The 23,827-nt window shown below is 46.1% G+C and overlaps 1 protein-coding gene across 2 annotated transcripts in view; it reads right to left on the reverse strand.

Moving 5' to 3' along the window:
• Positions 1 to 8,467: 8,467 nt before the first annotated feature.
• LDB1 (LIM domain binding 1) overlaps positions 8,468 to 23,827 on the reverse strand; it is a 77,365-nt gene continuing 62,005 nt past the window's right edge. Inside the window, exons 2-11 of one of the 2 annotated variants that reach the window (XM_066621846.1) lie at positions 20,929 to 21,031; positions 18,922 to 18,966; positions 17,448 to 17,523; positions 17,110 to 17,212; positions 15,973 to 16,145; positions 15,611 to 15,733; positions 13,587 to 13,670; positions 12,214 to 12,337; positions 11,659 to 11,801; positions 8,468 to 11,028 (exon numbers count right to left, since the gene is read on the reverse strand). In XM_066621846.1, coding sequence (XP_066477943.1) covers positions 10,798 to 11,028; positions 11,659 to 11,801; positions 12,214 to 12,337; positions 13,587 to 13,670; positions 15,611 to 15,733; positions 15,973 to 16,145; positions 17,110 to 17,212; positions 17,448 to 17,523; positions 18,922 to 18,966; positions 20,929 to 21,031 — 1,205 coding nt within the window. In that variant the 3' untranslated portion in view covers positions 8,468 to 10,797. Of the gene's footprint in view, positions 11,029 to 11,652; positions 11,802 to 12,213; positions 12,338 to 13,586; positions 13,671 to 15,610; positions 15,734 to 15,972; positions 16,146 to 17,109; positions 17,213 to 17,447; positions 17,524 to 18,921; positions 18,967 to 20,928; positions 21,032 to 23,827 lie in introns of both variants that reach the window. The other variant, XM_066621845.1, reaches the window with a different exon arrangement.

The following is a 23,827-nucleotide window of genomic DNA, read 5'->3' on the forward strand; positions in this document are numbered from 1 at the left end:
CCCCTCAACTTCAGCCCCCTCCCCATCTCCAACATCTTGGTAGCCAGATGCTTCTGCTTGCACATACATTGAAGTGGATGGAAGAAGGCAACGGGAATGAGGAATGCAGGAAGGCAGCTGGCTCAATAAGGAAGTAACTGAATAGTCTCCATCAGGCAAGTCACTTTTTCAGATTCAAGTTTCAGTTTGCCAGATGGGTTTGAGGACATTCAGCCTGGCAAGCTAAACACTGCAGCACAGCCACTCCATTAAAACAGAACGTGTGGTGTTTCACTATTCAGGGACAATGGTTCCTGTAGGTGATCCTGCTGTGTGGCACAAGTGTAGTAGGTGACTGGTAAACTGGCAGGGTTCTTCTGTTTTCCTCCTAGCACATTTGGCTACTATTCAGATGCTTGCAGGAGCTGGAGGATAGGGTATAGGTGTGCCCGGTGGGGCAGACTGGAAAGGCAGGAGAGGTGAGAATGGGGAGGTAGGCAGATCATATGCGAAGGATGGCTTGGAGTGTTAAGCATCACTTTGAGAAAATCAACCACCTCTCAGGCTATGGAGGGACCTACATTTCATGTACTGATTTCAACTGAGCATCCAAACATTTTGTAGCAATTCTCTAGAAAGATGTACAACCATGGTGTGTCACTGTTCAACTGCCTCTAAAAAGACATTTCCTCTCCTGCTAGCTGGGAGAGCAGCTTTACACGCTGCCTTGTGCTTCACTAGGGCATCAGAGGTTGATAAAACATGCTTTTTTTTTTTAATAACTTGCTTTCAAAACCACATTTTACCAGAATGGAAAGTATGAATTTCGTAGCTGAACTTTGGTAAAGACCAGGAGTTCTTACTGATGTTGACAAAAGAGGTGAAAGCACTTGACATGGGAGAATGCTTGTTTGCTCAGATTTTTTTTAAAACCTGTGAACATGAATACAGAACAAACAGCACTCAGCTGGAATCGAAAAAGGCCATACACATCAATGCATCACAATACCCATCCCCCAGTGATTGTTCTTTACACCAGGACAATTTTTCCCCCAGACATCCATGGAGCACCATCCTGGAAAGAGGGTTATGAAGATCCAAATTTGTAATATAAAACACATACACTAAAATTAAGTTTTGCTTGTCTGGACTGTACTTAGAAATTAAGCAGGACTGGAATCAGTTTTGAAACCATACAAGGACTCATGGTCTTCAGTGGGTCCACCTGGTCAGGCCAGACCAACCCCTGAACTCTTAAGGTAGCAGTGGTACTACCAAATGCACCACTTGGGGCAGGTGTGGACAGCTTGTCCCAACATCCCCAGCAACCTGGCACTGTTCATGGGTGTACTCTTTACAGTAGCCAAAGAACAGAGACCAATTCTAGTGAGGCCCTTACAACATGCAATGGAACTTGCATATGCTCTGTGTGCTTTCAACACTCCCCACCAAAATTCACAATAGCAAACCCCTTCTACATTGCAAATTGCTTTTAGAACTTCCCTCTTAGTTTACAAAACAGCTTATGAATTGAGAAGGGGGTAATAGGGGGAGTGTAGAAAAGCCCTTTGGGGCATGTAAAGCTAATTATGCTGGTCTCTGAACTGGCAAAGTCACCTGGAGTTAGCAGCTGATCAGTATGGAGGCAGGGCTAATCTCAGCCTATGAAAAATGTCAGTTGTATGTGGATTTAAAACCATGATAGTACTGCAAGTTCTTTTCCTCTGAGAGGTGGCAATCCAGACATTGATGCATAGAAGATGGTCCAGTCTGAAAGTCTGCAATAGCTGGAAAGAGTTGCAATTTTCATTGTTGTTATCAGTGTTATAATAAAGGGAGAGGAAGGGCATATATATTTGACAGCCATCTTGTTATTAATCCTCTTATAACTATTGATTGTGCAGTCTGCTGTAGGACATGCACATCTTCAAGCCCAGTATCAGAGGCTGGCGTGATACAGTGGCTACCTGGGCCCTTGGACCAGTAAAAGGACCCATCCTCAACTGGAGATGCAGGAATGTTAGAGTACCATCACGTTTGTTCAGCCTTTTGCAGGTATCACTATCACCTTCAAGCAGAGCAGAACAGATGTCCACTTCTGCTCTAGTAGCTAGGGAACTGCAGGCACAATGCAATGGTGGCAGTCTTTCAAAATGTTAGCTAGCCACTACTTGCTCCTCTAAGCCCAGCCATTAAAGGTCAAGGGGGTGAAATGCACTGGGCAAGGGAAGCCCTAGCTCACTTCACTTCACCAGCCCAGCCTAGCAACAGACATTCCCACATCTGCCTGTCCATCACAGAGAACAGCAACAGATTTTACACATGTACAAGACAGCAAGTATGTTGTGGGAGGGGCAGTGTACAAGGAGTGAAAGTTCTACTGCAGGTCCAGCCGAGGTCCCATATAAAGCTGGAGCCAGCCTTCTGTGATTTTAAAAGAAATAAATCTGAATGTATATTACTTGCTGAAAGTGCTCCAAGAGCTTCACATTCTTTCAATATTCCTCACTACTGCTGCACTCACTCAGCAGCCAAAGTGAACTGCTATTTGTCTTTGGGTCTTGGGTTTGCAATTACGTGAATGATTATTCATCTGCATTTTGTTTCGCAATGGGTGTGGCAGACAGGAGCACTTCTGTAGAAATCAGTAGACAAACACAAGCAGGAAGTAAGATGTTTGCAGGCAGCAGGTAGAGCAGAGGCAGGCAATTCCAGACTAGGCATGGGGTCTGTGCTGACATCAGAGCCATTGTCTGGTGGCATTTACACTGTAGTTGAATTCCTCCTGTCACAAAGCCACATTTTAAGTTCGTTTTTAAAATAATAAGAATGGTTGGTATTAAAACTATTTCAGCTTGGGATTAACATAAGAACAGCCCTACTGGCAGGAGGTCTGGTCTGGAGGGTAGAGCCTCCATTTGCCTGAAGATAACATCCACAAGGTCGCCAGTTCGAGGCCACCGGCACCTTGAAGCAGCTGACAAGCTGAAGCCGAGCTATTCCATCTGCTCCGAGTGTGGGAGGATGGAGGCCAGGATGGAGGCCAGATCAGAATGAAACATCTGAATTGTTGTGGCTCTTGAAAGATAGAAGCTTCTTTCAATTGTAAAAATCCCTACGGGGATGTAAACCTATGTAAACTGCCTTGAATAAAGTCTTGAATAAAGACCAAGAAAGGCGGTATATAAATACCTGTATTATTATTATTATTATTATTATTATTATTATTATTACTGGAGTAGGCTAAGGGCCCAGCTAGTCCAGCCTGCTGTAGCCCACAGGACCCCACCAGATGCCTCAGGCAGCACTCAAGACAACATGGTACCCACATCCTGTTGCCACTCCCTTGCATCAGGCATTCAGAGACAGGCTACCGCTAAAACCCAGAGGTGGCATATAGTCATCATGGCTTGTAACATGTGATGAACCTTTCTTCCATAAGGGCCCAATCCTATCAAACTTTCTAGAGCTGATGCAGCTACAATGTAGCTCTGAGATAAGGAAGCAAATGTTCTCCTACCTTGAGGAGGCCTTTGTGACCCCCTCTCCCAAATGCAGTGAATGTCCCATTAGCACAGCTGCATCAGTGCTGGAAAGTTGGATAGGTTTGGGTCCAAAATCGGTCTAATCCTCTTTTAAAGACATCTAGGCCAGGTGCCATTACAACTCCCTGTGGCAAGGAGCTCTGCAGAATATTTATAAAAAAATTTTTTTGGCCTTCTTCACAGCTTCTGCACACTGGGTTGACACTTTCATCCAGCTGTCCACCACCATGCCAAGACCTGTCTCCTGATCCCTCAGTCAGCTCAGAACCCAGGGTTTGTGCTACTTCTGCACAATTCTATTTTAAAGTAGAATTTTCAGCATGGTTTCTCTTCATGAAACCACAGTTCGAAAGTGACCCAAAATGTCATCTAGTCCTCTTCTTCCAAGAGCAAATCATTCTCCCCTGAATTTACAATCCTAATGACAGCATGTCCCAGGCAGAGCAGAAGCAGAATAATGCACAAGTGTCAAACATAAGGCCTGAGGGCCAAATGTGGTCCCCACAAGTAATTTATCTGGCTTCCATTATAATTGGGCTCTCCCAGCTTAATTGAGCTCTCTCATATCTTGAAAATATGAACAAGATTTGCCCATTTCTTTCACGTCATTTGCAGCTAATGAGTTTATATGTGAGAACAAATTGCTTATTTCTGGCCATCTTCTGCTTAATGATGTCATTTCCACCCCTCAGCAGGCACCATGAATGCTAACTTGAATGAATGAGTTTGACATCCCTGGAATAATGGCTCCACACTAGTCCTTCTCACAATAGGTCTTTCAGAATCCCTGCTACGCAAAACATAATATTGTTCACTAGAATGAGAAAGCTCTTTCCAATATTATACAATACATGGCACTAATGCACCATGTAAATGTTAAGGATGAAGAAACTCCTCTTCTGCATTTGTGTTCATTACCTGCCAAATGTGGATTGTATTCATTTTTGTCTTCTGCATACTTGTACTTCAGATGAGAGACACATTAATGCAGAAAGAAGCACATTTTGCAATGCTATGAAACTATGTTAAAATTATTAACATATTAAATACATTGTTTGCTCTTGTATGTTGTCCCTCAGATCATGCAGGAAAGAGGCAAGAAGATTGCAAACCTGTGCACTGGAATCTTCAGCTGTTTGCAATACTGTACTGGGGCAGGTTCATTTGCACCTCTGTTCAGTAAAGCTGGTCAAAGGAAGTCTTGGGCTTGCCCTCCTAGCACCTGAGGCAGTGTGTCAAATGCTTCCCCCTCTTACTGTTGTTGATGTGCCAGCCACTGCTCCTCCAGCCCCCCACCCTGCTCTCCTTTTCTCCCCATAAGAACAGCCCCACTGGATCAGGCCATAGGCCCATCTAGTCCAGCTTCCTGTATCTCACAGCGGTCCACCAAATGCCCCAGGGAGCACACCAGATAACAAGAGACCTGCAACCTGGTGCCCTGTGTAAAGAGCATCTCCCTATCCACTCTGTCTATCCCCTGCATAATTTTGTATGTCTCAATCATGTCCCCCCCAGGTGTCTCTTTTCTAGGCTGAAGAGGCCGAAACGCTGTAGCCTTTCCTCATAAGGAAGGTGCCTCAGCCCAGTAATCATCTTAGTCGCTCTCTTTTGCACCTTTTCCATTTCCACTATGTCTTTTTTGAGATATGGTGACCAGAACTGGACACAATACTCCAGGTGTGGCCTTACCATTGATTTGTACAACGGCATTATAATATTAGCCTATATGTGGTTATGATTTTTTGCCCCAATGTGCATGATCTTACACTTACTTACACTGAAACACATCTGCCATTTTGCTGCCCATTCTGCCAGTCTGGAGAGATCCTTCTGGAGCTCCTCACAATCACTTCTGGTCTTCACCACTCGGAAACGTTTGGTGTCACCTGCACACTTTGCCACCTCACTACTCAACCCTGTCTCCAGGTCGTTTATGAAGAGGTTGAAAAGCACCAGTCCCAGGACAGATCCCTGGGGTACACCGCTTTTCACCTCTCTCCATTGTGAAAATTGCCCATTGACACCCACTCTCTGTTTCCTGGTCTTCAACCAGTTCTCAATCCATGAGAGGACATATCTTCCAATTCCCTGACTGTGGAGTTTTTTCAGTAGCCTTTGGTGAGGGACCGTGTCAAACGCCTTCTGAAAGTCCAGATATATAATGTCTACGGGTTCTCCCGCATCCACATGCCTGCTGACCTTTTCAAAGAATTTTAAAAGGTTCGTGAGGCAAGACTTACCCTTACAGAAGCCATGCTGATTCTCCCTCAGCAAGGCCTGTTCGTCTATTTGTTTTGAGATTCTATCTTTGATGAGGCATTCCACCATCTTACCCAGTATAGATGTTAGGCTGACCAGCCTATAGTTTCCCGGGTCCCCCTTCTTTCCCTTTTTAAAGATCGGCGTGACATTTGCTATCCTCCAATCTTCTGGCACCGTGGCCGTTTTGAGGGACAAGTTGCATATTTTAGTCAAGAGATCAGCAACTTCATTCTTCAATTCCTTAATAATCTTTGGGTGGATGCCATCAGGGCCCGGTGACTTATTGATCTTTAATTTATCAATGAGGTCTGAAACATCTTCTCTTTTAACCTCTATCTGACTTAATTCCTCGGTCAGGAGGGGCCGTTCGGGCAGTGGTATCTGCCCGAGGTCTTCTGCCGTGAAGACAGATGCAAAGAACTCATTCAATTTCTCTGCCATCTCTCAGTCTCCTTTTATCTCCCCTTTCCCTCCCTCACCATCCAGAGGGCCAACCACTTCTTTGGCGAGTTTCCTGCTTCTAACATATTTGAAGAAGCTTTTATTATTCCCCTTAATGTTGCTGGCCATGCGTTCCTCATAGTCTCTCTTGGCCTCCCGTATCACCTTCTTACATTTCTTTTGCCAGTTTATGTTCCTTTTTATTCTCCCCCCCCCCGCTGCTTTGTCCCCCTCTTCCTTTTCCAATCCAGGGAGCAAGAGGAGGATCAGTGGGGGTGAGCAGGTAGACAGAAGTGGGCACCCTTGCCAGTTTGCTGCCTGAGATGACTGCATCAGTTGGCCTCATGGATGGGCCATCCCTGGGTCCATGGATGGGCTGCAACTGTCAATTGGCAATTTACCATCAGCAGCTTCTCTGCCTCCACCCTTGAGAGAAAATAACAGACTAACGATTGAAATGTATGCATATTTACTCAGAAGTGTCACTATGTTCAGTAGGGCTTACTTCCAGGTAGAATTGCACCCTTAACTACCAACTCGCAAGATGCCAAGGAGGGCATCAGGATCCAGGTCTCTTGTCTTGCATGCTCCCTGAGGCATCTGGTGGGCCACTGTGAGATACAGGAAGCTGGACTAGATGGGCCTTGATCCAGTGGAGCTCTTCTTATGTAACTTGCTAGTAACCAGAAGACTCTACCAATTACTGGAAGGGCTGCTTCTTTAGGTTGACATTTTTAGTATAAGCCTGTTCCCCAAGACTATCCACAGCAATTTAGACAATTCTGAATTATTAAAATTAAGTTACTCAGCCTCAAACACAACGGATAACAGACATTACTAGCTACATCTCCCATCCCTCCCCCCAATCAGCCCCCCTTCTTTTGTTGTGCCACATCACCTCTTTTTAAAAAGTAGAAGGAATCTCTGATGTTACAGTGACTCTCACATTGGGCCCCAGAGCTGTGAAAAGGATGACAAGGATTGATGAGACCTAATGGAGCAGATTTTTAAATGTTCCCACTTCAGTTCCCATCCTGTTGAACTTCTAATAATCTCTTATGGCTAGATAAGGAAGAAAGGATTAAAAGTCTAGTAAGAGACACCCCTTTGGAGCTGCTCCTACCAACGAAGAAACATAAGTTTTGTCCCAGTCCATGTACACTGAGGCTTGCCTGCCCTTTTACTTTTCGTCAACAGGCTACTATTGACAGTTATTGACTCTTTCCCCTTCTCCTCCAAACAGTACAGGGCTTAACCACACCTGCTGCACTGCAGGCCCACTAGTGTAGTCTGTTTCTATTGCCTTTCCTATTGTTGGGCTGAGTGCCAAGGCACCAAGAACTTGGCTGCTGCCATAACAACACAGAGGCCTTTTTCCCTCCCAAAGTTCCGGTCTCTTAGAGAAGCACAAAGAAAAGTCCTGACGGGAAAACAGCCAGAGCTTCCCTAGGGTGGGTCCATCCCCAGAAAGATTAAAGCAGCAGAGATGGTAACTCCTGGGGGTAGTTTAATTCTGCACCAACAAGGAAGTTGTGCCTTGGCTGTCCAATAGCTTAGGAGGGGGCAGTGTGAGTTTCTGCTATGGCTGTTTGCCAACTGCCCTCTCCACTCCCCAGGCCATTTTTGACACCGCACTGCTCTCTTTATGTTTCAAAGATGCACGTTGGGGAATAGCAAGAAGGCTGCCCAGAATCAGGCCTCTTTAAAGCAAAGCTGTGTTCCATTCTGTGAAATGTTTTGTGCTATGTAGTTCTAGGTGCTAAGACTTTCAGCCTTGTTTTTCCTGTGTAAGAGTGAAACAGTTGACAGGGCACTGTTGAGACCCCGACAGAGGGGCTGGCACTCTCAAGCTGCTTTGCTGTTGCAGACACAGGAAGAACATGGCTCAGTTTCTCTGAACGATCATATATTTTTGTTCTCACAGGAGAATGCCTGCCCTCCATCTGCTAAGCCATTTTTGTGAACTTTAAATGTGCCCATTATTTCCTTGGCTTCTTGTATGCAGAATGAATTGTTCAAGCAAACACAGTTCCATGGAAATGGAAGAGGAGGTGGGGGAGGAGGAGAGTTGAAGACTGGGCTGGCATCAGAACAAGAATGAATTGGGGAGGATGTTCTGTCAGTTGTTTGCTTCCAGGCTGAATAAGGAACCCTGAGCTGGGCTAAGTGTGAGTGGAGAGGTCCCTGTTCTCAAGATCCAAATGAGAAATAACTCTGGCAGGAAAGCACCAAACCGAAAAGTTGTTTTATTGGTACCATACATGACCATAAATGGCACAAACTATGCAAAAAAAAAAAAAAAAAAGGCTTTACAGTGCCCCAGGGGAAGGTGGTGGACAGGAAGGGCAGAGGTGGGGAGAGGGGACGGAGTACACGCCACCAGTTCATGCCGAGCCACAGCAATGGGGGACGTGACACTCATATCTTTTAGATACAAAAAGGATACAGAAAATGCCCCAGACTATGGTACTGTCTGCTTTCCAGGGGCAGAGCAGAATGGAGCATCTGGGACCATGACACAAGTGACCAGCCCGCCCGCCCCCATGAACAATATTGCAGGTTGATCCTCCAAGAGAAGAGGATAATTCCTGGAATCCCACAGCATGGGTTGGATGGAAAGCCATGCCCGGTGGCAGACAAACCACAGTGTAGTAACAGACTAAAAACAGCAACTCTGGGGCAGGTTGATGGCAATAATTCTGCTAAGGAGAATAATATCCTTGCAGCAAGGGATCAGCTTAGAGACAGAGCCTCAAAAAGGCTGAATAAGGCTCAAAAAGGGTGGTTGCCATGACAGTCCAGACTGTGTCCCCCAAATGCCACCATCACCCTGTCACAACCAAACTACACCAATACCATGCCACAAATACCTCAACCCTACTCTGTACTCCTCTCTCAGATTGGAAAAACCATGCCCTACACATGGCTGGCTACTTCAAGGCCTCGGTGACATAGTAGAATTCTTCTCTTCAGGGCTCATAGGACAAAACTGGAGAAGGGAATACAGCTGAAAGAGCAGGAGTGACATCCAAACATGAGGGGGCTCAAGGAACAGGTCCTGTCTCCTTAGAGAGCTTGCAACTTTTGTCACTTCCTATAAAAAAGGATGAATCTAGACATAAAACAGCTTCCTCAGAGCATTGCTCCATGGTGAAAGAAATGACCACCACCCTCTTTTTATAAAACAGGTATTGTTCCCATCCCCAGGCTAGTTCATAAAGGGATTCTGTTGTCAGTCCTGTTCCCCACTTTCTGCAGTGCTAAAAACTAGTGACAGCACCCTCTGAACTCTCCTGCCTCCCAAAAGGATGCCCATCACAATGAACTCCCCCAACCACAGATGGGGACGGCTGCATTAGTGAGAACACAGTGAAAGAACAGTATCATACACACGGCCTACAGCGCGGAAATATACAAGCACGAGGTACACAAACCCGAAAGGGGAAGGTGGTAGAGAAAGGGAGTGGGGCAGCAGCACACACGAGTTACACAGAGGGGGCAAAGTGGGGCAGCCATGCTGTCCTCAAAGGATGTATAAAGGAAGTCTGCAAAGTCTCTCCTTGGTTTGAAGCTCTCAGAACTGTATATAAAAACCAAGACTCCCAATTGGTAGACAAGCCTGTACAAAAATCAGGATTGGGGAAAGACCGGGAGGAAGGGTAGAATTGGTTTTTTAAAACTTACAATTTTTAATAATAATTTTTTTAAAAAACAAAAACAAAAAACAAACCAAAGTACTGGGGGGTCAGGACTGCAGTTTTCTGAAGGAGCAAGTTGGGCAGAGGACTGGCCCTAAGCCCCAAAGAGCAGGCTGAAAGGGATATTGTGCCCTTCTGTGCCACAGCAGGGTGGCTTCCTAACCACATTCCAGGAGGCGTTAAAACCCCCGCTTCACCCTTCTCACATTGGTTTTCTGAGCTCTTGAGACAGAGCAGGAGTAATTGCACTGCCACTGCCACCCCTACAGCAGCCAGGAGGGCTCAAGAGGCATCCCACAAACTCCTAGCTGCCCCCACTCAGTGTGAGTCATAAAGTTGTCTACAGGACGTTGGCAGATTCTCCTGCTGGAAGGGAGTCCCTTTTAGGCCAAATATGGTACTAAACCGATAACATGGGCTCAGGCATTCTGTCAACCACTTGGCCCCTTTTTCCTCCTGATGTGTTCCCCGCCAACCAGGCAAAGCCTCTGGGCTCTGAGGGGCTGCAAAATGAACACAGAACACCATCTCACTTGAGTGTAGCCTGTGGTGTCCAGGGCTCTGAATGCAAGGGTGGGGAGGGAGAAGTAATTTAAATTCTGCTGAGGCAACAGCGAGATCAAGACTCCATCAGGCCCAGTGCCCCAAGTCTGCCCTATAGGGCACAGCCAAGAGTGCAGACAGCAGGGAGTGGTGGTCAGACCAACTGGAGGCAGGTAGGTGGGCAGGCTGATGCTGCAGTGCCGTCGGCCCCGATACCTTGCCAGCCAGCCACTCTTCTTCACAAATGTCCAGGTAGAACGGTTTTGACTCAGTCTGTGGGGGCACTAGCCAAGTCAGGTAAAGGCTAGGCTGGGCAATGGGTGGAGACTTTACTGTGATGCTTGCGACGTTGGATTCTCAGACTTGCTCTCCTGACTGGAGGGGGGTTTGCTGTTCCAAGGGCTGTTGGCGCCCAATGCGGGAGAGTTGTTGAAGCTGTCCTCATCATCAATGCCATTGGCAGCATCAAACTGTGTGTTTTCCAGCCGTGTGATAAGGCGCTCGTCCTCGTCGCCAAACTCCCCGCCCATCAGGGTCGGTTCCCCCACCACCATCACATCCTGAGGAGGGAAGAGGGTCCCGAAACATAATCGAGGTGGAGACTGCACTGACCCACAACATGATGCTCGAGGGAGTCAGTTCTCAACATTTCCACCTACCCTTCCAGAACCTGAGGCAAAAGTTCCTCCCCTTGTCTGTACTCCCTCCCTCCACAGACTGTCACCCTCCTCATTGGGAACACTGCAGTTACTGCTGCTCAGATGAGACTACAGTGGACTTGAGCTCTGCTGGCCATTTGATAGACCTAGGGTGTTGGAAAGATATGGCTTTCCACCTCATTCCCCTTTTTGACTCAGGAGGAGCAAGCCTGAGGCCTCAGGACATACAGCCACTTCAAGAGGAGGCTCAACCCCTGAGGGGGGTAGTAGCCTGAGGGGGGCTACTAGAGGGCATCTCCTTCCTGGTCACAAAGGCTGTGGTTGTGGCACCAACAGGAACCAGACACAGCCCACCCCAACTAGTCTCAACACTTTCAACAGATATGCCATGTTAAGTAGCATATCAAGCTCTCTAAGCTCTGGTGTGCTGCAAGGAGCCTTGCCCAGTGCTCTAGTCACCGGGCACAGAGCCCCATGCAGAAGGAGTTCCCAAGTTAAGAAGAAGAATGAAAAGGGGATGCTTACAGGTACCTGACTGGAGAGGGCAAAGGTGCTGGCTGGACTTTTCTTCTTGCTGTTACTGTTGTTGGTGTTGCCACCACCAGAGCTCATTGTGCTGCCCCCTGACATCTTCCTTTTCCGGCGTTTGCTGGGCTGCTGACGTGCAGGCTCAGCTGGGAAGGTGTAGCAAAGACAATGTTGGCAAGGCATCTCAACCACAGTAAAATAACTCTTTCCCCCAAAATAGCCATACTATCGCTCCAAAATCCCCCAAACTGTCTACTTGGCTGCATAACCCCCTCCCAAACCTGCTTCGCCGGTGCACTTCTCTATAACCAATTCCAACTTCCTCAGCTCTCACTCACTCACAGCTCTCATTCAGTGGTGTTTCAATTCCCCATCCCACACCATTCTCTCAAAGCCAGAAGCCTGGAACCCAGCTGCATTCAGTGAACACTAGGAGTCATACAAGCAGAGACTGTCCATAGCGCCCTCTGGTGAGCGTCACTGGAAATGCATCTAGCATGATGATCAAGCCACAGAACCCTCTGCTCCAACACCTGGGGCCCACCCTGCAAGACTCACCAGGTGGTGCCACCATACGTTGCCACTTCTGGAAGAGGCATGTTTTGAGGCAGTCACGGGGACTGAGGCTGTAGGTCTTATGCCGTGACATCAACTCCTGCATTGGTTCTAGGATTACACAAAGCTGATAAGAAGAAAGGCAGCGAGAGAGAAAGAAGAGAGGAAAGCAGAGTTAGATTTTGTTTCCCAGAGCAGCCCCAAAGAAAGGCTAGTATCCTCCTGGAGCCAGACAGTGCTCTAACAGGTAATGGAGTAAACAACAAAATATGAAGAATGACACTGTGGCCATGTATGTCTGTCGGTCTCAGACATTAACCAAAGTGTTCCTGCCTGCCTTGGTGTTTTCTGCACAGGATACCTTCCCAGCTCCAGACTTGCCCCTTCTTTGTTAGCCAGGTACCCACAAACAGTTCCTAGACATGAGCAACAGTTATACATCAAATGCACAGGTCTGCCAGGAGAATATGATTCCTACTAGCAGAAGTGACATTCCACCAGTGCAGATGGCTGGTGGCATTGTGAATGAACTGGTGGGGAGGCCTCCCACCAACAGCATATTATAAGCTTTTAGGAGAAAGAAAAGGGTGACAGGGGTGGTGGTGGTTACCAACTGCAGTCTCTCGTGCTGTATGCTAAGCTCCCCCTCTCTCTTACTCTCCTTGGTTCTGCATCAGCAAAATAGTGTTTGCTTTTTAAAGAGGGTATAGGCAGCTGTAGAGGATCTAGACCAGGGTTGCTCAAACCCCGGCCCAGGGACCATTTGCAGTCCTCGGGGACTCCCAATCTGGCCCACGGGGAGCCCCCAGTCTTCAATGAGCCTCTGGCCCTCTGGAGACTTACTGGAGCCCTCACTGGCCCGATGTGACTGCTCACAGTGTGTGGGCAACTGTTTGACTTATCAGTGAGCTGTGGGGTGAGGGCTCCCTCCACTGCTTGCTGTTTCACGTCTGTGATGCAGCAGTGGCAGCAAAGGAAAGGTCAGCCTTGCTTTGTGGAAGTCCTTTTATAGGCCTTGAGCTATTGCAAGACCTTCATTCATTCAGACAAGTTCATCTTTAATATATTCATTTATGTAAATTTATTCAAATTTGAAATTTAAATTAATTCTTTTTTTTCCTCCGGCCCCCGACACAATGTCAGACAGATGATGCAGCCCTACTGCCAAAAACTTTGGACATCCCTGATCTAGACCAAACTCATCTTTAACCCTCCCACCATTTTTCTTGCTTGGTAGTAGTAAAATACAGTGGCTGGGTTTTGTTATTCTGTTGTTGGGAGTTGCCTGTATTTAGATTAAAAACACAGCAGCTAACAGAGAAGCATATTCAGGAGCTTGTTCCACAGCCTCATGGGCATTGTGGAAAAGCACTTACTCGGAGGTAGTTGAGTGTGGAGTTTGAAAGTCCACATCGGGTGATGTTCTTAGACAACTGGTCCAGCATCTGGGGGTCTTGCGCCTGGAGTGAGAATAACAAAGGCAGAGGAGGAGTCAAACAAAGACATGGAGTTTCAGGAAATACTTAGTAGGTCAAACACTAAGACCTCCACCATTTAAACTGTTATTGTAAAAGAAGGGGAAATCAGCTTTCTGGCCTGTAAACAATGATCAAGTGAAAGAGGGCAACGTTCAAGTTGTTGTCTGTGCAGTCCCACATAGGAGCTTTATTCCAAAGCAGAGTCAGTTTGGGGAACATTCTAGAACTCAAGAAGTTGGTTCTCCTGGCCCTTCCAATTAAGATTCCTCTTCTCCCAGTCTCTGCCTGCCAAAGCACTGTTTCTTCCTCTGCATTGGGTTTTTCTGGTTTGCAAAGGCAGGAGTTTTCAAGCAAAATTTTGCTTCTGCACCCACTGCCACTGGTGTCAGTGGCTGCCAAACCTGATGCCATTGCAAGGGACATGCAAATGTTTCCCTTTCTGAAGAAATGGAAAGAGGGAAAAAAGGAGGCAGTGCGAGCAGCAGAGGATCAAATGGCCAAGCAGGGTGCTTCTTGCATGTGTCTGTCTGCCTCACAGTGCCACCAAGCTGAAAGTTAGGAGTGGTAGAAGAACTGGGTGTTTAACCAGACATACCAGGTGCTAGAGTTGCTTTTTCAGCCTGCCCTATAATGTAAGCACAACTGGCAGGTGCAGCAAATAAAAACACCTTGCTCCCTCCATAACAATTATTTCAGGGAGAAAAATGGAAGTACTGCTGAGGCCAGGCTTACCCCACCTCCGCCCCCCCCCCCCAAAAGAGTAACGTAATGAGGAACCACAGCCAATGGCCAGTAGATCAAGGTCAAAAAAGTTTGGGAACCACTTGTCTGGAAAAAAGGACAACACATTAGTTCTACAGGGAAGTTCCCTGAACACCTGCTACTCTTGAAGTGCTCAGATGTGAACTCCTCCCTGGCTAACATTCCAAAGTGTTCTGGCTCAATACACATGCAGAATCCTACATGGGGACACACAAAGACCAGAAAGCAGAACTAGAGTTTCCAATACAGTTTTTCAAACTGCAGGTTTGAAGTTCATTTAAACAAAAGCCTCAAGCTTGGCATTGTGGGAAGCTCTGTGGGAATTTGAAGTTCTTTATACACTTCTGTCTTTCTAGATAGCAGTTCACCTAGGTCAACAGGTGCACAACATCCTGTTCACACTAAGCTGAGCTCAGGAAAGATCCACGTCTCAAGCAGTATGGGAGAAAAACATCTCAGTAACCTGCAGTGAGAGGGGAAAAAAGAAACCTAGAATAGCTTGGGTCACATTTTCACCTAAACTATGGCTTAGAATGATTATCTTAGAATGAGCTGTGATGAGCCTTGGGGTTCTGTGCTCTTTCTTCTGTCCTTTGCAAACGAGAGTAAGAGACTTAAAAGTTTATTTGAAATTTCTGATTTCAAATAAACCACATTTTCCATTACATCTGAACTGTGGTTTGTTATAAGTGTGGTTAGGTAACACATCAGGATCTGAAACCATGGCTTGATTCAGACTCGTTTGAACTATAATTAGAATACACCTGCCACAGGAGTTTCCAATTCCTTCTCTGCAAAGGAAGGAGAAAGGAAACACAAAACTCTGAGGCTCACCATGCCTCATACATGATAATTCAAACCATGGTTTAGATGGCAGTCAGAACCAAGCCAGTGTCTCTAAGCCCATAGACAGTCTGAAAGACTTGTTTAAACCTAACTAAGGGTGCAATCCTTACCAACTTTCTAGCACTGACATAGTTGTAACAATGTGGCATGCACTGCATCCCGCAGTGGGGAGGCAGTCAAGGGGACCTCCTCAAGGTAAGAGCATGTTTGTCACCTTACCTTGGGGCTGGGGCTGCATTGCAGCTAAGTCAGTGCTCAAAAGTTGGTTAGGACTGCGCCCTAAGCCAATAGCTAGTACCAAACACTGGACTCACATGCATAGCAAGGATGCTACGGGGGATGAGTTCCCGGTGCTGTCGAATGCTGAAGTGCCACGTCTTTATCCTCATCATGTCATCAAACATGAACTCCAGGTAGAGGCGGCCCTCCACACAAACCTGAGCAAACACAAAACAAACAAATCGCCTTGAGGTTCAAGACATTCTGACTAGCTGTCATTCCCCTGACTAGCTGTGCCCATAACCCTTTCCCTGAGGGTTGCACCCATGACATAAACAGTAGCTACAATATTCTCAGCAGGAATTCCACATTAGTACATGTTCACAAGACTAGAATAGCATCTTTTCACTTGGGGAAACACAGGGATGAGATGAGGGAACACAGATGCAATCCTTACCTGGGTGAACATGGGCTTTCCATGCTGGGTAACCATGGTACACTGGTCACAGTCAAGTGAGACAAAGTTGTTGTGAAAGGACTCCTTCGGATGCTTCAGGACATAGTACAACTCAGTAGCACCCCCTTCAAAGATGCTGCGGAAGTAGCGAGGGATCAGGGTGCGGCCAATAGCTGGACACATGGAAGAAAAAGGAGACGTCATCAATGGACAACAGCAACCAAGGCAGATTTGGGAATGGGAAACAGTTAAGGAAATAGGACACTTTAATTCTGGCAAAAAGTATATTCCTTCAATAACTTGAATGCTTCTATATCTTAGAAACACTATTAATCCATCATGAATAATGGAAAATGTTCCTGTTTTGGAGGAATTGGGAGCAACTTGCAGCCAACATTTCCAAAAGTCTGCCTGGTTCCACCCCAGCAAGTCTCATCTTTCAACTTGAAAGTCCATGATCATTTGGAGAGACAAACAATGAGCAGAACTGCCCTTTCTTTCAAAGATGCCTGCAAGCAATCCCTCTTAGTGACAGGGGTTTGTGCCAGTGCTCAGACCCCTTTGCCAGAGCTCTGCAGAATTTCCAGCTGCATGTCTATGACATCATAAATCATCGCTGGACTTCCGGTAACACTCTGAGCTGCATGGAGCTCAGCTTCCCAGGGCTTTGAGCTGCAGTTATGCAGTGTAAAGGGAACACTGTCTGCAGGGTCTCTTAGGAAAGATAATAGATGCTAAATGCATACTGGGAAGCAACCGAGCTCGTGAACTGGGCCCTTGTGGGAAGCCATAGAAGACAAAAGGAAAGGTGGATTTTTATAGCCTAGCGAACAGTGCATGTTACTTGTCCTACAATTAGTATTCCAAATGTCTTGACACTGCAATAAATTATTCTGAAGCTACCTCTTCATGATGGCTGTGAAGGTAAATTGTCTTGTGGGGTCAAACTAACTATGCATCAAACTCGAAGCACTTGAAAACTGAGGGCCCAGGAAATGTAACAGGCTGCAGAAAATCTTGAAGAACCAAGTTCCAGTCCTTCCCATCATCACTTTCCTAAATTAAGCCAGCTGCTAAGCTTGAGGCCATGATGCACATCAATAACCCTGTCAAAATCCACTCTAGCTCTGAACTCACTGTATCTCTTTGGTCCATCTTCCAGACAGAAGGTGATTGTTAACATGGCATCATCCTCAAAGAACTCAGTGGTGAAGGCATCCCACCACAGATTGTCACATTCCTGTAGGTACAGAGAAGAGTCTTACATATGTGGATGAGAACCTCAGAAATAAAGCTGACAGCCATCACCATTCCCTTGAAAGCAGCAATGGAGTCTAGATTTTGAGGACTTGGTTGACATCCCTGAATTCTTATCCCTTCCCTTCTAGGGCTGTAACATCCCCTTAAGCCATGGACTTCCCACCTCATTTGCAAGTTTTTCCCAATTTAACCACCCTGCATTCACAGCACTGTACCTCTGTCCAGTTTTGCAGCCGCTTATTGAGCTCAAATATCCTGTAGTCAGTCTGGTTGCCGTATGGTGTGTGCCTCCTGTCAAACCAACCACAGCTGTTGACTAGGGGAAGGAATTAGTATGCCCCCTCAATAAGCAGTAAGCATCATTTACCCACAAATTGTGCAGAGTGCTTGGACATTTTGTTATTTACATTTCATTGATAGAGAAGGGCTACATTCCAATGCTGATCATTGAGGATGGCAGAGCGGGGATGTGAATCCAGGTTTCCCCACATTCATGTCCAACTCTCTAGCCATTTGAACAAGCAGTGGAAAAAACAAGAGGGTGGAAAAAACTCTCAAAAGCTAAGTTTCTAGAAGCCACTGTAATTAGCATTGCTATAATGTTCCAGAAAGAAGTCTGTCACCTATTGAGGAAATTGTAGCTAATTAGTGGTATAAGTCAATCAAATAATTAAATGTGTATGCAAGAAAAGCAAACTCCCTTTATTTTTAGATTATACATGCTTAGGTTTTAGCAATTGTCACCTAAGAAGAAGCATTCTTCCATTCTTTACGTGAGGGAAGAAGGAATGCCTCTTCCAAGGAAGAGATTGTCACCTGCAGGTTTTATATCTATGTATATTAAGATGTAATCTGCTGCATGATGAATCAGGAGCACATTTTATTTGATCCAAATGGCCAATTGATTAATTACATATACACTGGCCTCTCCATTTTGAATATAATTGCACATAACTTCCTCTTATCTCCCACACTGAGAGTTTTGACACCACTCAAAATCAGGAATTCTGCACACATCCAAAAGTGCCTATGTGGGGTTTAAATTGCACACAGAAACATGCACATGGCAGGCAAACTTCATTCAAGGTTCCGTTGGGACGTAATGTAAGTAACTGCAGTAGTTGTTTGTAGACATATTCACTATCCTGAAAACAAATGCCGCAGAACCAGTGACAGTCCTGGAGAGGGATTGGGGGGGGGGGGCAGAAGCCCCAGGTGTGACGTCTTTGGGACCTGTGCGGGCAGCACTGCTGCATCCTCCGCAGCAGTAGTGCTGCCACCACCTCCACCTGCCACTTCACCCGCCTCCAGAGCCGTTCCACAGGCAGGCAAAGCTTCTGCTGTATCCCTGGGCACTCTTAAAGCTTTCTGAGGCCTCCGAAGTGCCCTTAAACAGTACTTCTGGTTTTCATTGGAAAACCGGAACTATCATTTAAGGGTGTTCTGGAGGCCTCAGAAGGGTTTCAGAGTGGCTAGGAATGTCACACAAGGTTCTGTATGGGTGGGTAAGTATCCCCTGGTGAGGCACATTGTGGTCCTGTGACCTGGGGCAGCACAGGGGCCAGGTCCGCGACTGCTCAGAATGCATCAGATGTGTGCACAAATCACTTCCGCCCACCCTTAAAATGTTGTGCCCATCTTCATCCTTCTTAATGTAGCTTGCCAGGAGAAGGAGAAAGAGACTCTTACCCAATCCCAGGCTCCAGGTATGTTGGTGGATACATAGGAGTGGGTCTGTGGAAACATAAGCCAGTACAGAATTGATTAATGACAGTGCCAACCCAGCTATTTCAGGCCAGTGCAGAGGGTAACCCAGATGAGTCAAATTGGAAGAGGACAGAGAAACATGCTTCTCTGTTGGTCACTTCCACTTCATATCATGCTTAAACTTAATCTCTCAATCTCTTTATTTTCTTTCATTCTTCTCCTTGCATGCACAGTACATCTTATTGCACACTGCTCTGACTCAAAACATTCATCATGTTTTGCTTGCTTGTTTCCCCCTCCCTCATACTCCTCAATATTCCTGGAATTTCCTTTCACCCAATACTTTTTTCTTGCTTTTTTTTTTATTTTTTTAAGTACTTCTAAACTTTCTCTTGCCTTCCACCTTTGTCAGCAGTCTTTTCTTTTCCTTGTGGCTTTTTGATTTTACACAACTGCTATTAACCTTCATTATCTTATGTTTGCTTTATACCTCAGAATGTTTTCTTTTCCCCACTCCGTTTTCTCTGGTCTTAATTAAAATGTACGCCAGTAGATGAAGGGTCCTACCAATTTTAAAAACTATATTTACACTTTGCTTTTCAGTCAAATTGGCTCCCAAAGTAGCTTACAATTCAAAAGGTACACAAAGGAGCAATTAAGGTATATGTAAGAGTACATATGGCAGAGTCTTCTGCTCATTTAGGGGATGCCTCCTCAGTTGTGCATATATGTGCAGGTGGTTTCCAAATTCCAGCTTTTAATGCTATTGTCCTTCTGCTCTGAAGCCAAGTGCTTGAGAGATCTGTTCCTGTTCCAAAGCTCCTGCAGCAAAGAGGACTGTATTTTAAGCCTCAGAGCATCTTCAGATTCCCTCTTCGCTAAGAGGAAAATTGGCAGTTTGCAGGTCACCAGCACATTTTATGGGTAACACTCATGCAAGTAAACTGCAATGAAAATTCAATGTCATTTGCATGGCCAATGAAATCTAGGTGTTTCAGAACAAAAAATTGATGACTCAAGTCTGTAGTCAAATGGCAGGAGGGAGTGAAGGGTCCTAACCTTCACTTTTGCAATGGCCCTCCTAAATGCTGTTTTAAGAAAATCACAAGAAGGTTCATGATTTGGCTAAAACTGAAGGGGTAGGAAAGGGCTTTTGAATTTCATTAAGGGCTGCCCTTAACCTTCTCCACCACAAACATTAAGCACTCCTATAGATTACAAACTCCCAAATTGAGTGCAGGGGAACACTTGTGTGCAGTGAGAAACAAATAACTCAAGGCTCTGACCAGCTGAAAATATCCATTCTTAGAGAAAGCTGCCCATAGTCTCTCTATGGATTCACTACTCTTAGTTTTTTTCTTTCTTACCAAAGTGGCTCATGAAGAAGAAACAATGTGCAGACCTACAAATGTAGATAATAGTAAAACTTTTCAACTATAAAAACAACACGGATCTGTGGCTCAGTGGAAGAACAAGCAGAAGCCCCTGGCATCTTCAGGTGGAGCTAGGAAATCATGTTTCAGCTTTCATAATCTTGGGAAATGCAGCTCTAACCTGAAAGCTGAGCAAATAGGGGCAGAAACCACATTAAACTGATTGGGTGACTTACCTCTTGCCATATTTTTAAATATACAGTTTTTGTTATTTTACAAACATCATTGTGCATTTCCCTTGTGGCCCATGACTGATACCGAAATAAAACTGAACTTTAACCAGAAACCCTTTAGGTGGTGGGTAGGTGTCTCAGAATGGAGGTGAGAGGGGAAGAGAAGAGATGGTCTTTCACCATTTTGCTCTCCAGATCTCAGTAACCATGATGCTCCATGGACACACACCCTCTACCAAGCTCCATTTATTTACACTTTCTTGATCTGAAGGACAGAGCCCCAATGTTGCCTTACAGCTTTTAAGTCCAGAGATGAACAGAGGACAGAAGTTTGGGGTTTGGATAGCTTTGCTTGGTATTATTCCAAAGAGCTGCTAACTTACCCCACATCTCGATCCAGCATAGTGCCCGGGTGGAAGGGAGGGAAGGCGTTGCCGTTTGGGGGCTCCTTTGGAGAGTACAGCTTGAATGACTTAGAGGAACAGCCTAGGGAGGAGAGAAAGGAGAGGATGAGCACACTGATCAGTCAAGGTCACTCAGCCAGAAGAAGCAGACTACAGACAAAAATGACACGCATGCAATATAATGATGAATGCTATAGTTGCTTAGGCATCCCCTCCAGCACCTCACCAACCCGCACTTAATCTTTGGCTCAAGAATTAGCGCATGTCCGAATACAAATGCTAAATGACCATGAGGCAGAACTCAGGCTAAAGACAAAATCAGCTCCCAATACCCTTACAATTCGCATGGGCAAAAAGAAAAACCACCTTTGGACAAAATTCCATGACAAACTATACTTGTCACACTCCCATCTCTGCTACAGTGCTGAAAAGCACAGCACTGTGCTATGGCTGCTGTGCATCAAGGACTGTCTTAAAGGGCCAGGAGACAAAGTAAGAGACTGACATGACAATAGCTGTCATGGCACTGTGCTGTGGTTCCCTGCAGAGGAAGTACAGTGAACCGCTAGGACAGCAGCATGTGCTCCTCCCTTCTGGTACAAAGCCACATAAAGGGAAGGGAAAGAATTGTCAGAGTATAGTGATATACATTTTTAGCAGAGAAAACAAACGCCATACTTATGTTCATTCTCTCTCTTTCTGACATCACCACAAATGGGAAGTGGGCAGGTAGGGGAGGGGAGGAAGTACACAGAGGCAAGCTGCTGCCATAATATAGTGCTGATGCATTGTTAGGTGCATTGAAATGGTCACCTAAGCAGGTAGGGGACACACATACAAACCCTCCTAAAGAACACAGAGAGAAATACATATTAACAAAGTTAGGTCAACCAGTCAAGCAACACAAGTGATAGCAAGTCAGCACAAAATAAATACAAATGATCCAGTTTGCCCAGATTGACCCAGTTCTGACTAGTAACCCCTACACATGATACACTCAATGAACTTCCTGTAGCCAACTAGCCATTCCCATGAACAGTACAAGCTACAAGAACAAGACCAAATTCCCCCAAGTTAAATTCACTGCAAAATCCCAATTCAGCAGCTTCACACTGGCACACATACTGAACTGAAGTTGACCAATAAAACTGACCGGCAGAAGATTTAGAACGGACAAAAAAAAACACAAAAAAACCCACAAAAAAATTAACAGTGCATAATTAATCTATGTAATTCACTAGCACAAGATATGATGATGGCTATTAGCTTAGAGCAGTGGTTCTCAAACTGTGGGTCGGGACACACTTGGTGGGTCGCGATCCAATTTCTGGTGGATCGCGAGAAGCTGGTGGCAGCCATCTTGGAAGATGGCAAAAGACCTAGGCGACACCATTTTGGAAGTGGGCAAAGCCTGGGCATCACCATTTTAAGCTTCCCGGCATTGAGACTTAACTAAGAGCAGCTTGCACATGTGCGAAGAAAGCAGTGTGCCACTTTTCCCCAGAAAGTGTGCTGCTGCCTTCCAGCTGGACCTCCCTCTGCACTTGGAGGCTTCCCTTAGGGGGGCCAATTGCGGAGAGCAGGCTTAGATTGCAGGCAAAGAAGGACCGGGAGAGACGTGGATGAGCCAGTCAGGCTTCTCCCCACCAACCTTTGTCAGCTTGGCTGCCTTGATGGGATGGGCTGCCTTGGGGTTGCAAGACAGAGCAGCTCCCCCCCTGAAGCTGGGCTGGAGAGTGTAGGCAGAGACCTGAACACAGGGCTTGAGTGAGTAGAGGCAGACCCGTGTGATCTCCCCGTTTGTGAGCCTGCCTTGAAAGCAGCATTGCTGCTGCCACCACCCCACTGCATCACAACCTCTCTCCCTCTCTGAAATAGCTTGGAAGCCACGATCCTTTCCTGCCCTGGCTAGCACGTCCTCTCTTTATCTTTGCTGGGGTGAGGGGGGATCCCTGGTTGCCTGGTTGCCAAGAGAGCAGCCAGGAGGGGGGAGGAGGGAGGGCAAGCCTGGCATGTGGGGGGGGGAAGCACCCAGGGAGAGTGCTGCTCCCCCAGCTGCTTCTATGATGTGCACCCTTCCCCTCTTCTTACTTCTCTGAGGCTGCAATTCTGTCTACTCTTACCTGGGAGTAAGCCCCATTGCCAATAATGGGAGTCAATTCTGAGTAGACGTGCTTAGGCTTGGGGGAGATGAGGGGAAGCGTCCCTGCTTATCTTCCTTCTGAGGGGGATACTACTGTTTTTATTTCCTTTATTTACAAAAGCTCGAGCTACTTCTTGTATTGAGGTGCATGAGTAGGGTGCACTTGTTTCTGGCTAGTGCTGAGCATGGTATCAATAGCCACATCAATGCTTGTTAGTTTCAAGCGCAATACAAGAAGTAGCTTGAGATTTTGTAAATAAAGACAGAAATAAAAACAGTAGTAAATAAATACACAAATATTTTGTTCCAGATGTTTTATTTTTTGCTTGACAGCAATGGTAGAGAGGGCAGGGAGAATTGGAAGAAGCTTCGGAGCTGGAATACTGTCTCTTGTCATTTACAGTTTGAGTCTCTAGGCAAGAACTTCCTGCTTGATGACATCACTTCCGACTCTGACATCACAGTGATGTCACTTCCTGTTTGATGGTGTCATTTCTGGCTATGACATCACTTCCAGGTTGCTGGCCTCACTTCCGGTGGGCCCCAGACAGATTGTCATTCTCAGAAGTGGGTCCCGGGCTAAAAAGGGTGAGAACCACTGGCTTAGAGGGATTAACAAATACACAGGGGATAGGTCTATCACTGGCCACTTGTCATGGCCAGGTTCAGGTTCAGAAGTCATGTACCTCTGAACACCCATTGCAGGGAGCCACTGAAGGAAAAGACAATGCCTTC

The sequence above is a fragment of the Tiliqua scincoides genome, chromosome 3 (assembly GCF_035046505.1).
Source record: "Tiliqua scincoides isolate rTilSci1 chromosome 3, rTilSci1.hap2, whole genome shotgun sequence".
NCBI classification, from domain to species: Eukaryota; Metazoa; Chordata; class Lepidosauria; order Squamata; family Scincidae; genus Tiliqua; species Tiliqua scincoides.